The sequence below is a fragment of the Cyprinus carpio genome, chromosome A6 (assembly GCF_018340385.1).
Source record: "Cyprinus carpio isolate SPL01 chromosome A6, ASM1834038v1, whole genome shotgun sequence".
Lineage (NCBI taxonomy): Eukaryota > Metazoa > Chordata > Actinopteri > Cypriniformes > Cyprinidae > Cyprinus > Cyprinus carpio.
Genome location: NC_056577.1, coordinates 15,992,553 through 16,007,737, shown reverse-complemented (window position 1 = coordinate 16,007,737; position 15,185 = coordinate 15,992,553). Strand labels below are relative to the sequence as shown.

General features: G+C 37.1%; 1 protein-coding gene across 1 annotated transcript in view; it reads left to right on the top strand.

The window, feature by feature from the left end:
- LOC109072460 (AP2-interacting clathrin-endocytosis protein-like) overlaps positions 1-15,185 on the top strand; it is a 37,889-nt gene that overhangs the window by 9,010 nt on the left and 13,694 nt on the right. The window contains exons 6-9 of the mRNA XM_042759187.1: positions 9,682-9,771; positions 10,623-10,703; positions 10,821-10,917; positions 14,358-14,446. Of these exons, the coding sequence (XP_042615121.1) occupies positions 9,682-9,771; positions 10,623-10,703; positions 10,821-10,917; positions 14,358-14,446 (357 nt within the window). The remainder of the gene's footprint in view (positions 1-9,681; positions 9,772-10,622; positions 10,704-10,820; positions 10,918-14,357; positions 14,447-15,185) is intronic.

The following is a 15,185-nucleotide window of genomic DNA, read 5'->3' as shown; positions in this document are numbered from 1 at the left end:
CCATTCACAAGAGTTTGCCATATTATTAGAAACAAGCGTGAGGTCAATACATGACATTGTGTTAGTACGTATGTCAATTCTTGTGCCATTTCCATTATTTAAACATACTAATTGCCTAACATCCATCAGTTCTTCCACTGCTTCTCCATTTCTATCAGTATGCTTACTTCCCCAAAGACTATTATGTGCATTGAAGTCTCCACACCATATTTCTTTCCCATTTCCTTGTCTCATTATTTCTTCTAAGGTTTCTTGGCTTAGTGATTTACAAGGGTTATATAAGTTGATTACTACTAAGTGTCCATCTGTCTTATAAATTTCAGTAATTACACATTCTTATTTCTGTTGTAGTTTCTATTCTTCTAAATGGTATCCCATCCCTTACAAATGTTGCACATCCTCCACCCTGATTTCCATCTCTATCAAACCTAACAGACTCATAACCAGGTAAAATAAAATCAAGGTGAGGTCGTAGCCAAGTTTCTTGAATACAAACAATATCAAATTTGACTTCAGACTCTACTACAAATTTTTTAAATTCTTGTCTGTTTGCAATCAGACTCCTAGCATTCCATTGCAAAAGGTGGAATACCATTATAAACTTATATAATACTCTGAGACCCTCCATCATTATTAGTACTTAGCATGCCATGTATTTCTTCAGCTTTTAAATCTTTAATACCTAAGAACTCCTCTGCAGCTTCTACCACTGTCTTGATCCTGTCACTTTTCCTTTCTTGTCGTGTGGCAACATTCACCACTTTACATATAAAAGCTATAAAGCTCTTTTTTTCCACCATCAATGTGTTCTCCTCCACTATACACTTATGCTTACATGGTTGCTGTGTGGTTGCTGGTGTAGTGTCTGCTGGTCCTGGCTGACATCTCCTTTTGCCTAACCTCTGGGGTAGGCCTGCTCCATGCATTGCACTTTCATTCAGATTTTCATGACATTTTGTTGGTTTATTTTCCTTGGTTTCATATTTGCCCATACTTTTTAATAGCCTCTGCATATGACACCTTATTCACAACCTTGTACCTCTGTACTTCTTTAGCTTGTTTCTGGACCACACATCCAGCATATGCAGCACTATGCTCACCTCCACAGTTGCAACATTGTAGCTTGGTATCCTTATTACATTTACCATATTCATGTTCTCCTCCACACTTCGCACATCTTTGTCTCCATTTACATTGTTGTACTGTATGTCCCATTCTCTGGCACTTAAAGCACCTTAACGGTTGGGGAATATACTCCCTAACTTTGTAATTGATCCACCCTATTTGAACTTCACAAGGCAAAGATTTTTCAAAAATAATCATTACAGATAGACTATCTGATTTAACACCATTTTTATTATTTTGAAGTCTTTTCACCTCTAGTACATTCCCACTTTTTATCTCACTCTTCACATCCTCCACGGACATTTCCAAAGGAACATTTGTAATCACTCCTCTTAGCTTTGCTGTCGTTCCGGGTACATGCACTTTAATATTTCCACCACCAAGGTTGCTCATTTTCAAAATCATTTCCTGCTGCTTCTTATTTACTGCTGAAATTAGAATTCTTCTGTTATTCAGTAGTTTAGCATATTTAATTTTCCCCATATCCTTCTCAATTGCTTTAGTCACATGAACTGGGTGAAAGTGACCTTTATCATTACTAAGCGTAATAATAACTTTCCACTCTTCCTGCTTGTCATCATCAGGCCTACTGCTTCCCTTAGGTTTGGCTTTAATCTTTTTGTTAACTTGTCTTGGAGTATTCTCTCCTCCACTACTCGCTTCAGACCAAGATTTTTTCCTTGCCTTTTTTGTTTGGCTAACCTCCATATCTGAAGGAAATCCATCATCGCTACCATCTGAACTATATCCCATTGCTACACTCACGATACAGTTCGATTGCAATCTGCCTTCGCTCCGTCCAAACAATCCACCGTCGCCTGAATGTGACGTCCGTCCGGTTCCGCCATCCCAAGTCGTCTTCACCACATCTAGATGCCTAAATGCATTGAGTTGCTGCCATGTGATTGGCTGATTAGCAATTTGTGTTACCAAGCAATTGAACAGGTGTACCTTATTAAGTGGCCGGTGAGTGTATGTGCCTCTTACGTACACACAAACAAAATGAAATGCTATATAATCAGCTGTAATTCACTATAAAGCAGGTACATTAGCATAACTTTGTTTTAAATAATTAGTGGGGACAGTTTGGGGGTGGTTTGAACAAATTTGCTTGTGGAACTTCATGCATGGCTAATTTATGAATATTAAATGGACTTTGTACAAATCATTTAAAATTATGCTTTTAATTAGATTTATTAATAATATGGATTGTCTAATCTGAAAATGAAATGATAACATTTCAATTAGAAATATCCAAAAATCATTTAAATGACAATTTTGGTGGAAAATGAATTGTTATTCTTTTTTATTACTTTCTTTGTTTTAAACATAAAACAACATTAAAATATTTTAGAGGGAGCAATAAATCTTATTATTACCCAGTTAAAGTGCTTAACTTTCATGCATGGCTTGGCTAGCTTATGAATAGACCATGTACAATTTTTTTTTTAAATTTATTAATATATTTTATAATTTAAAACTGAAATGACACCTATTACAATTAGAAATGTCCAAAAATAATTTCTCTGGAAAACTGAATTGCTGTTTTTTACACATAAAACAACATTAAAGGGGTCATATGATATTGCTAAAAAGAACATTATTTTGTGTATTTGGTGTAATGAAATGTGTTTATGCAGTTTAAGGTTAAAAAAACACATTATTTTCCACATAATGTACTTTCTAAAACATGTCATTTTTTACTAAGTTCATCAGTCTGAAAAGCGAGGTGTATTCTTATTGGCCAGCTATCCAGTGTGTTGTGATTGGCCGAATACCTCAAGTGTGTGACGGCAATGTTACGCCCCTTACCATATTGTGATGCTGTTTCCCGGTGTTCTAACAAATAATGCTACCTATCAGATTATGCTACCAACACTGTATTTATTCTTCTGTTAGGGTAGGTTTAGTGTTGGGGTAACGTAAGGTCAGTGGTTCTCAATTCCAGTCCTCGCGGCCCCCTGATCTGCACATTTTGTGTGTTCTCTTATCGCTTCAAACGTTTGTTCTTTTCGAACATAAGTGCCCTGCAAAGTGGACATCACAGGATATTCCGGCATGATTCCAGTTCGAAGCAAAGGTATATGTTCTATTCAAAGTGTGCGATACGTGAACTTAAATTGTATTTATTTACAGAGGTATATGATGTTACACTTGTCTGTGTATGAAGACACTGTGTATGCGCAAATCCATGAATGAATGTTCCGAAGTGAGGTAAACTTCAACATATTTCCCCTGCTCAGGGAGTAGGGAGCAATGAGCACTGTGTAGGGACAGTGTCAATGGGAACACAGTTCATGCAGGGAGCTCACTTCTAATGAGCTGATTATCTGACTCAGGTGTGTTAACAAAGAGAGACATGCAAAATATGCAGAGCTGTGGGGCGCGAGAACTGGAATTGAGAACCACTGGAACAGCCGGCATTTTAGTCTACTCTCCCAGGATCAGAAAACAGTCCTCCATAAAATGCGCTGCACACATCTGAATGTTTGGGTTGAACTGTTCTGGAACAGTGTTGTAAACACAACTTAACCACTGAATTCTAGTTGTGTCCTCTTTTGAAAGGCCAAACAAAGTATTATCGCTTTCGCAACTAAATGCACAGCCTCTTCACAACATGGCGGCTGCTGTGGTAGCAACAATAAAGTTACGCCTTCTTTCTTTGTGTGAATATTTAGGCGTCGTTATGCAAATCTTCCCACATCGTGACGTAGAGATGTGGGGGCGTGTTTAAACGAGGTGTTTTAAGAGGGCAGTCTTAACTTTTATAAAGAATATCTCTTTGGGTTTGAGACTTTAGTCTTTGCAACTTTAGGGATCTTATCTATTCACGAACAGCTTGTAACACTCCAAAGAGCAAGGAAAACTTGAAATTGCATCATATGACCCCTTTAAATTATTTTAGAGGGAATAATAAATCTAATTAACCAGTTAAACTTATGACATATCCAATTTGTCAGTGTCATTAACAGCCATTGACTGTCACTGAATTTTGTAGGTCAGTGGATAAATGTGTGTATCGTCAGTTAAAGACAGTTTGATTGCCATTTGTCCAATGGTAATATTTTCACTTTAGGTATTACACTTTCAGGCAGTTCTCAGAAGTTCTATGAATTTGTGTGAAAAGTGGGATTTTGTTTTATTATTTTACTGGAATGGATATCAAGCTGTAAAAAAAGGAATAGAGTGGAGTGTGCATCTGAGGGCTGTCTGACAAATGAACGAAATGGACAACAATTGGAGATGCTTCCTCTGAAATAGATCCATCGCTGCCATAATCTATTTCATCCAGTGACCAAGGCAAAAAAAATGTAGACAGTTTTTTTTTTTTGTAAGTGTTATTTTTAGCCTCCCTCAGTCATCACTTGTAAAAGCTGCAGTTTGTTCTGAGAGGAGACCAGGAGCTAGTGACACATTAGAAAAAAAGAATCTATTTATAGTGTATGTTTATGGCAGATGGAGAATAATAGGGCTGGTGGCTGAGAGAGAGATAAAGGAGGACTGGGAGAGAGAAGAAGATGTGGGACAAAAGAGAGACTGTAGAGCATATGAAGTGTCACCAGCTGTATGTCATTCTGCCTTCAGGGAAGTTTCTATTTATGGCTTCAGAAATTGTAATTATGATTTGGTGCAACAAATGAAGAGCACAGGTTGTGCATTAAGTGTGTAATTCATGCATTATCTATTTATTTTATCATTCATGTGCTGCTGTAGAGGATGATTGGAAAATGCAGTCTGATAACACAACATCTCATAAATTGGTTAGTTGCTAACATATAGTTATATTAAACATAATCTTTTCTTATTTTTTTTTTTGAAATATCTAGTTGTGTAATGAAACTCTAGGTGGTGCAGGCAGTTATCCTTAATGTAGTCTCGCATAGCCAGACCTTCAGACTGCGGCTAAAGGTCTGGAATTCATGGCAGCTTTTGTTGGCAAAGGACCACTCATGAGGCTGTTTGACCGACATGTCAACCAACCAATCACAATTCGTTTCGTTCAGCGTCACGTTTCGGGGAGTGGAAATGTCGCCACAATAACAGACAGTTATGTGTAAAACTCTCAGATGTATTTGAAAGATTCTATTAAACTCCAGTGTTTAGTTGATCCTGATAAGCGCTCATCCTCACAGTTGTAAACACTACTGCTTTCTTCTTTCATGAGGGGGTTTGGCGTCACTGCATCTTTGTTTCCAGACAGAACGTTAAAGAACGTGACACACACGTCTCCAGGAAATCCTGTAGAATTCAACCAATCCAGTGACGACTTCGACAAACTGATTGTTCTCTGTTGCATCTGCAGCCAGTGTGCTTGTTAATCATCATTTAAAAAATTTGGTTCAGTGTTTGCTGTAAGGAAGTCTTGCAGTGTGCTATTAGAAACCCTCCACCTCCCCCAGCTCCACTTGTGTAGATCTACTATAGGTAATATCATGTATGCTATCAGTGTGTCCAGGGGCGGACTGGCCATCTGTGTGATCTGGAGAATCACAGAACGGCCGGTACTCCAGGACGGCCGGCGGGCCGGCCCACCACCCGCCACGCACGCAGTCATCACCTGTTTTTTTCCCCCACTTATCTGTTTCACACTCCAGTACTGTAGGTGGCAGCAATGCACCTTTAAGTTGGATGCCAGCTGCACTGGCCGTGGCCGCCAGGTAAGGAGAAGAAGTGGAAGAGTAGGAAGAAACCAACAGCAAAGACTAGATAAAAGAAGCATAGAAACAAACAAACAATATGCATAACGCGGCCGCGGGTAAAAAAACGGGAAGAGGGTGGTGGTGATGAGGAGGGGGGAGAAAAAAATGTGGGGTTTTTATATTGTGGAGGCTATATGTCGCAAACTAACTGAAATATTTAGCAGCACAGCCAGCAGCAGCACCTCGCAGTTAAATATTAGCAGCAGTGAAGAAGTGAGCCAGACAGCTATGCAGCAACATGCCCCCAGTGATGATGATGAGGGACAGAAAGATGAGCTGGTTCCACAGGCAGATCCAGGGCAAGTAGGTATGGAACATGAGAGGAGAAAGAGAGTTACTTGCTAGGGATGATGTTAGGAAGTGATATTCAGGTTGCTACATTTTTAATGATTAGGATGGTTTAAAACAGCTAAACTTCAACATTTTAGCTGTAAAATGCCACATGCAGTAGCTAATATTAAGAAATATGTTGTGCTTTTACTTTTAAAAATGTTGGTAACGTTACAGTTAATGCTTACAAACTTTGAAGATTTTGAATACAGAAGTTACATTTGTAATGGTGTATTTTCATTTAGATGTGGTATTATTATTTGTGCAGTAAGATTAATTGCTGCATAAATGAATTAAGATTATTAAGTAATAAATTCATTTTTAAGACAGCATGGAATAGATTGTATAATATGCTGTTATAACAGCATATTATATAATCTATTCCATGCTATCTTGGAATAAAACCTTTTTTTTAAAAAAAATCCATTCCATCATTTGTTTATTCAGGTTGAGCTTAGACCAAGAGCAGAGAAAGACACCCACTCCAGCTCAACATCTAGTCAACATTAGTGCTATTGCTATAATTTGGATGGTATAGTATCATGAGCCACAATTAAAGTCTTGTGACACTCATGCCAGGCGTTAATGTTGTTGTTGTCGAGTTTCCGCACGCCGATTACTTTGGGCCGGGCCTAGTCAAAGTCCAGGGCCGTTTTTTAGTCCCAGTCCGTCCCTGAGTGTGTCTCACATGCTTGCAGCATGTCTGTGTATGTATTGGCAGTATTTGCTAGGGCTGGACCAAAACATTCGATTTTCAGTTTTGAGATACAAATATTCTTTTTTTTTTTTTTTTGAACACCTGGCATCCCCCGCGAAACAGTTCCCATTTGCCCTTGAATATGAATAGCCCATTAGTGAACGTCATGATTCAGTTCATCTGGAAGAGAAGACAAAAATGCAGAAGACCTCAGCTGTGTGGGAACACTTTAAATTGAGTGAAGACAAGACAAAGGCAGTGTGCCAAATATGCAATCTGAAACTGGCCTACCACAACAGCACATCAAGTTTGAAAGTTCTGTAAGTAGTTTGCCTGTAGTATATAGTATATTGTTAAAAAAAAAAAAAAAAAAAAAAAGGCCCGCTTTTATCCGGCATGTTAATCAGTAATTTTACACATGATAAAAAGTGCACTTATTTTGCTTGGAAACTACTTGCGAATACGGCAGTCATAAAAAATAAAAATAAAAAGTAGCCCAGCCTAATACTAATTTGTCAGCCGCGCCGCATCCAGTGTAGACAGGTTCTATTGTGTTTTGCCGCGCTGCTTGCATCCGGTGTAGACACGGTGTTAGAGAGAAGAATATGTTCAGTCCTCTCCCTCCGAAGCTTCGAATATTCGGTGTCGATTACTACCAAAGCTTCGAAGCTTAAAAAAAAAATGGTATTCGGACCAGCCCTAGTACTTGCTCTACATCATAGCAGATCAGTTCTGCAAAAAGACCAAATACATTCATGTTGCCATTTCCAAACCATCTTGTCATGTTGTCATGATAGAAATATATTTGAACAAAACTGCTTAAAGGGTTAGTTCACCCAAATATTAAAATTATGTCATTAATGACTCACCCTCATGTCGTTCCAAACCCGTAAGACCTCCGTTCATCTTCGGAACACAGTTTAAGATATTTTAGATTTAGTCCGAGAGCTTTCAGTCCCTCCATTGAGAATGTATGTACGGTATACTGTCCACGTCCAAAAGGGTAATAAATACATCTTCAAAGTAGTCCATGTGACATCAGAGGGTCCGTTAGAATTTTTTGAAGCATCGAAAATACATTTTGGTCCAAAAATATCAAAAAACTACGACTTTATTCAGCATTGACTTCTCTCCCGGGTCTGTTATGAGCGCGTTCACCTCACATCCGGTTCGCGAACGAATCACTCGATGTAACCGGATCTTCTTGAACCAGTTCACCAAATCGAACTGAATCGTTTTGAAACGGTTCGCGTCAACAATAAGCATTAATCCACCAATGACTTAAGCTGTTAACTTTTTTAACATGGCTGACACTCCCTCTGAGTTCAAATAAACCAATATCCCGGAGTAATTCATTTACTCAAACAGTACACTGACTGAACCGAGCCAGATAACGAACGAAACATTGACTCGTTCTTGAGTCAAGAACCGTTTCTGTCGGACGCGTCCGATTCGAGAACCGAGGAGCTGATGATACTGCGCATGCGTGATTCAGACTGACACACAGCGCGTCTGAACTGAACTGGTTCTTTTGGTGATTGATTCTGAACCGATTCTGTGCTAATGTTATGAGCGCGGGTAAACCGAAGGCTTCAATCAAGGGCAATCATCGCCAATGAAGTCATTACGTCGAGCGCAGAAAGAACTGGTGAACCGTTTTCGGCAACCGGTTTAATTGAATCAAACTGTCCGAAAGAACCGGTTCGCGGAGAAGAACAGAACTTCCCATCACTACCGGTGATCCGAAAAACCGATGCAACCGGTTCTTGACTCGAGAACGAGTCAATGTTTCGTTCGTTATCTGGCTCGGTCAGCAGTTCAGTCAGTGTACTGTTTGAGTAAATGAATTACTCCGGGATATTGGTTTATTTGAACTCAGAGGGAGTGTCAGCCATGTTAAAAAAGTTAACAGCTTAAGTCATTGGTGGATTAATGCTTATTGTTGACGCGAACCGTTTCAAACGATTCAGTTCGATTTGGTGTGAACTGGTTCAAGAAGATCCGGTTACATCGAGTGATTCGTTCGCGAACCGGATGTGAGGTGAACGCGCTCATAACAGACCCGGGAGAGAAGTCAATGCTGAATAAAGTCGTAGTTTTTGATATTTTTGGACCAAATGTATTTTCGATGCTTCAAAAAAATTCTAACGGACCCTCTGATGTCACATGGACTACTTTGAAGATGTATTTATTACCCTTTTGGACGTGGACAGTATACCGTACATACATTCTCAATGGAGGGACTGAAAGCTCTCGGACTAAATCTAAAATATCTTAAACTGTGTTCCGAAGATGAACGGAGGTCTTACGGGTTTGGAACGACATGAGGGTGAGTCATTAATGACATAATTTTAATATTTGGGTGAACTAACCCTTTAATAATATTTGAAAAAGGTATACAGTAAAGGTTTTTCAAACCCATATGAAGTCCACAAACATATAAAATAGTACATTTTTAAGAACTTGGAGCATTTGTTTAGAACTAGATTTTTAAATGAATTTTCTATTTGTTTTTATCTTCAGGACAATGTTAAAAACCTAGTTAATCAGCTCTCTAGGTTTTGAGACAGAGCCACAGTCATCATTTTCTAAAATAATGTTCAAATAAACCATTACATCTCCCTTCCCCAATTTCATGAGGTCTTCATTTTCTTGATTTTTTTTCCTACATCCTCAAGCATATCAGTCAGCGATTAATACACACATGCACATACATCTCCTGGGGCTGCTTTACAAATATCAAGCCGAGTTAGTGCGGTGTGAAGCGTGTGTGAGTGATAGGGGAAGCTGACGTTGTCTGTGTGCATGTGTGTTTCTCCTTTCCCACAGGGCCATTCTATGTGCGCGCTCAGAGTATTTCCGAGCAATGTTGTGTGGCAGCTGGATGGAGAGTTTGCGTCAGTGTATCACTCTGCAGGGGTAGGTTATGCAGGACACCCATCAACATGGGATATATAGTATGATTGCATTATAGTACAAATACAAATATCAAATACTTTGTCATGCTTAGAAGGGAAAGTATGCATAAAGCGTACTGTACAGCTAGCCAATTATTTTTAATAAACTCTATGTAGCTCTTGTCAGTCCCTCTAATACAGATCTTACAGATACAACTCTTGAGGTTCAGGGCACCTATTAATGTTATTTGCTCACCATACTGTATATATTAAACATGATGCTGCAGGCCATTTTACAACAGTTGATAACCACATTTAGCTTTTACTGTAAATGGTCAAAGAGCAGGATAACATAATAGTATTTTGTAGCTCTGTGACAATTTATGGAAAAATGTATTTTTATTTATATTAATATTGATAGTAAACTATAACCCTCTTCATCAGAAGATCTTCATCTTTGGAGCAATGTTCTGATAGTTTGATCTCTGAACTGAAAATTGTGTTTAATGTGTTTAATGGGGTCTTTAACAGCAGATTTAAAAAAAAACAAAAAAAAAACAAAAAACAAATATTGCTACACTTACAATAAGGTCTCACTTTTTAATGTTAATTAACTGTGTTAGTTAACTAGTTAAGTGAATACTTGTACAGCATTTATTAAACTTAGTAATCTTACTACCTCAGTAATCATAGTTTTTTACTATGTAACATTAACAAAGATAGATTCATGTTATAAAAATATATTAGGAAATGCATTAAGTAATGTTAACAAATAAAGTCTCATCATAAAATGTTATCCCTGTCTTGTGGAGTTTGTAAAATGTAATATAATCTGAATGTTTTATTTATTTATTTATTTATTTTTTCAATCAGTCTGGGTCCAGATGAAATGGAGATTCTGCTTCATTTCATGTATGGTGCCATTCTAGACTTCCCATCAGGAACAAATGTCAGGTAAAGACCCTCTGTAGTGACATTTTCTCTTTTCCAATGTTATAAATGCAAAAATGCAATGACGTTAGTCAGATTTCGCAGAAATGTCAAGATGTGTGTGTTTGCCTTTGATTTCAGTCAGGTTGTGTTAGCAGCAGACATGCTGGGCCTGGAGGGGCTGAAAGACATGGCCGAGATGGTCCTGACTCGGGACTATTGCCGCTTTTTCCCCAAGGTAATAGAGAGGATGGGGTCACAGCACACACATTCAGTCTATTAGAGGTGAGGAGCGTAAATAGTCCTGCGAAGCAGCGAGTCTGTTGTTAGGTAGCACCATCATCTTGTAATTTGTAAGCCTTTAGGGACAAATTATGTGATTTGTATTTGTAGAGCATTTAATTTGTCAGCCAAAAGCACATGGCCCTATCCCTCTGGTGTGGCTCCAGATGAGGATTCCTCCTATTTAAGTTCCTCAGATGTGGGTGTAACATCTCTTTCTTCAGCCATATTTTGCCATTTTTTCTACTTCTCTTACAAATAGAAGCACTGCAGCAGACTCACGCCTTGTTTACACAGCAAGTGCAGATTGTCATGAGCTCTCTGATACAAAAGCAGTAGTGGGAGGCAGCATAAGTCAGGAAGCATAGTGTTTGACAGCCCTCTCACAATTCGTGAAAAGCTGTTTTGTTTGTGCTTCAGAGTCTCTCATTCTAACTCCCACTTTTCAAGAAGACCAGCTTTAAGACAAGGCTAGTTTGTGTCCTTTCAGCCTGTAATTTCATCCTACACAGAGATGAAAGATGAATGTGTTTACTCCCTCTCCTCTTTCAAAATAATTTGACTGTTTAAGTATAAGAAAAACTTGATTAAAGCTATACGAAAAATTAAATTTAGTTTTTCCCCTACAGAAATGCATAATACTTTGATATACTAATCTAAGATTTGGGGTTGCTAAGATTTTTTGTTTGTTTTTTCTTGAAATAAATCTCTTACTTTTACCAAAGCTGCAGTTATTTTATTTTATATTTTATATATATATATATATATATATATATATATATATATATATATATATATATATATATATATATATATAAAAAACAGTAAAAATATTTTATTGTAAAATATCTTTATGATTTAAAATAACTGTTTTTTATTTTATTTTTATTTCTGTGATGGTAAAGCTGAATTTTCAGCAGCCATTACACCAGTCTTCAGCGTCACATGATTCTTCAGAAATCATTTTTAAAGGGTTACTCCACCCCATAATGAAAATTTTGTCATTAATCACTTACCACCATGTCGTTCCAAACCCGTAAAGGCTTTGTTCGTCTTCGGAACACAATTTAAGATATTTTGGATGAAAACCGGTAGGCTTGAGACTGTCCCATAGACTGCCAAGTAAATAACAGTGTCAAGGTCCAGAAAAGTATGAAAAGCGTTGTCAGAATAGCGCCATTTTGGAGAATCTGAGCAGTACGCAGGTGGCGTACGCTCTTCTATCACCTGCGTACTGCTCAGATTCTCCAAAATGGCACTACGGTGATGTGAGGAGAGACAGAGGAGAGGAATTGTTGAATAAAGTTGTTATTTTTGTTTTCTTCTCGTACAAAAAGTATTGTCGTCGCTTCAGTGTTACGGTTGAACCACTGATGGCAGATGGACTATTCTGACGATGCTTTTCATACTTTTCTGGACCTTGACAGTGTATTTTATAAAGACAGGTCTTTTCTCATCTCACTTCGCACTAATATTGTTTTTGCAAACTCCATCAAAACACATGCAAACACAATATAATATATATTAAAATTAAATAACAAAACAACATTGTTCAGGACAAAGTGCGTATGCAAGTCTCATATCTTTAAAGAGCAGGTCATATGGTATTTTAAAGTGTACTAATATTGTGTTGGAGTGCCCTACAACAGGTTTAAATGTATCTAAGGTCAGAAAACATTGTAATTTTCTCAAAATATACATTTAATATTAGAGTCATTTTCCAATGATTAGGAAATTATTCTTTCCCAGCAAGTTCGGAGCAAACCCCTCCCTTCCTCAAGCCTACTCTGCTCTGATTGGTCAGCTGGACAAGTCTGTTGTGATTGGCACAGAGAGGAGTCATTGAGACAGTTAGCCAGCGCTACCATTGTCAAAGCACCTTTACATTAAACAATATAGTGCTCCATGCCATTCTTATGACATAAAATACAAGAACACTTATGCAAGCGAATCGTGCCCACAGCTAAAGTTTAACAGCTAAACTGTGAACACTTGGTGAAAACGAATAACTTATGAAACAATACAGTTTGTAAACCAAAATTTGTCTACTGTAATGTTTGAAGAACGACAGACAAAAGACGCTGTCTTAACTTTTAATCAGAACGCAGAACAGTATCACAGGCGCAGCAGCATGATAACTCGCTTGTCTCTCTCGCATTAACCCTTTAACTGCCAGTGCAGCAAATTAAACAGCAATTTCACAATGATTATAAAGTCTGTGTGCTACACTACGTTCTTTATTATTAAACAGAGTCATTAGAACAACATCAGTCTACAATAATCGACACATTCTTAGGAAATAGTAGGTTCACAGTGAATTATCGTACTACTTACAGGTTGTGGTTAGGAGAGCTTGTTAGTCCAAATTAAGAAGATTAGAAGCCAAGATTAGAGAAGCAGTCCTCGGTAAAATGACAAGCACACAACAAAAGGTTTGAATTGTATTTCTGTTGTATCCTTGACACAGCATCTCCTTAAACATGATGTAAACACACTAACAACTTTGCAGATTATTTTCATTTAAGGATAGCTACATTCTATGCACTTTTTACTGTCCATTGCACTAGTGTAAATAATGTTCATGTGCTCATAGTTTCTGCTTATAGTGTACATACACTTATTACATAATCCATCTGTATAGTATGTTCATAGTACACCCATCTGTATATCATGCTGATAGTATTTAAAAATCTGTAAATGATGTCCATAGTACTGCCTTAATCTGTATATTTATTGTACATTTGTAACATTGTAGACACTGTATATCCTGTACTTACTGCTTATTGCACTTCTGGTTAGATGCTAACTGCATTTCGTTGCCTTGTACCTTACATGTGCAATGACAATAAAGTTGAATCTAATCTAATAAACTGCAAAAGAGATATTTTTCAAAAACCCATATGACCTGCTCTTTAAACAGATAACACCTAATTCTTTAATTATGTCAATAATTCAGTGGTCCAGATATAATGCTTTTGATTCCGTTTTGCAAATTTCTCCTTTTTGTCTGATACGTGTGTCAAGATATAGTTTTCCTGTAGTGTTCACATTGATATTTCTGTAATTGACGGTGATTCGCTCGTGGGTGATTTTACTTGTTAAACTTGACCATAACATTGTACCATACAAAGATGATTGATATGATTTGTGATAACCCGTAAAGAGGTATTTCTCCATCATTTACTGGTAATCAGGTGCTTTGTGATAGTAATTTGTAGCTTTCAGGGATTTCTTCATCTGATTTTAAGTTGTATAAAATGGAATTAAACACAAGCTCAGACAGCTGAACTCTATACTGTATATTAGCTTATGGCAGGTTTTGGACTAGTGATCCACTAAAGTTTCTAAGATGAGGTGTGAATATCAAGAGTCAGTCCTTCTTATTATTTTCTGTAGCCTGTTGATGGGGTTCAGAGATCTATACTGGAGTGCCTCGCCATTACACACTCTATAGGCCTGCACGATCTCTACTGCTCCTGTGTGAGGTGAGACCGTTTTTTACACTTCTGTGGATGCTACTGCTTTAAAGAATGGGTTTTAAAAGAACTCTCCCATCTTTTCTGATTGTACTGCTCCATTAAGAGTCATGTGTATACTGTACAGTGCAAATGAATTACTAAATAATAAATGACTAAATAAATCAATAAATAATACACGTTTCAAAATGCTTTCTATTTCTAAAGTTATGCTTTTGTCCAAATGTGGATGCAGTCAGTTTTGCAGATATTTATTAAACATTTAAAACAAACCCATTTTCACATTGAATATTAATGTTTGGCACAATTTTTAAGACCAAAAAAAAAGATAGAGACTGGCTTTTGCCTCAGTTTGCTACGTCAACTTTTGTCATTACATCTTTAACATTTGGACCTTTGCCTTTGTATAAAATACCTTATAACATTTAATAAATAATCAATTTAAAATCAATCAAAATATACAGAATTTTTGTACAGGTGCATCTCAATAAATTAGAATTTCATGGAAAAGTTAATTTATTTAAGTAATTCAACTCTAATTGTGAAACTTGTGTTTTAAATAAATTCAGTGCACACAGACTGAAGTAGTTTAAGTCTTTGGTTCTTTTAATTCTGATGATTTTGGCTCACATTAAACAAAAACCCACCAATTCAATCTCAACAAATTAGAATACTTCATACGACCAATTAAAATATATATATATATATATATATATATATATATATATATATATATATATATATATAT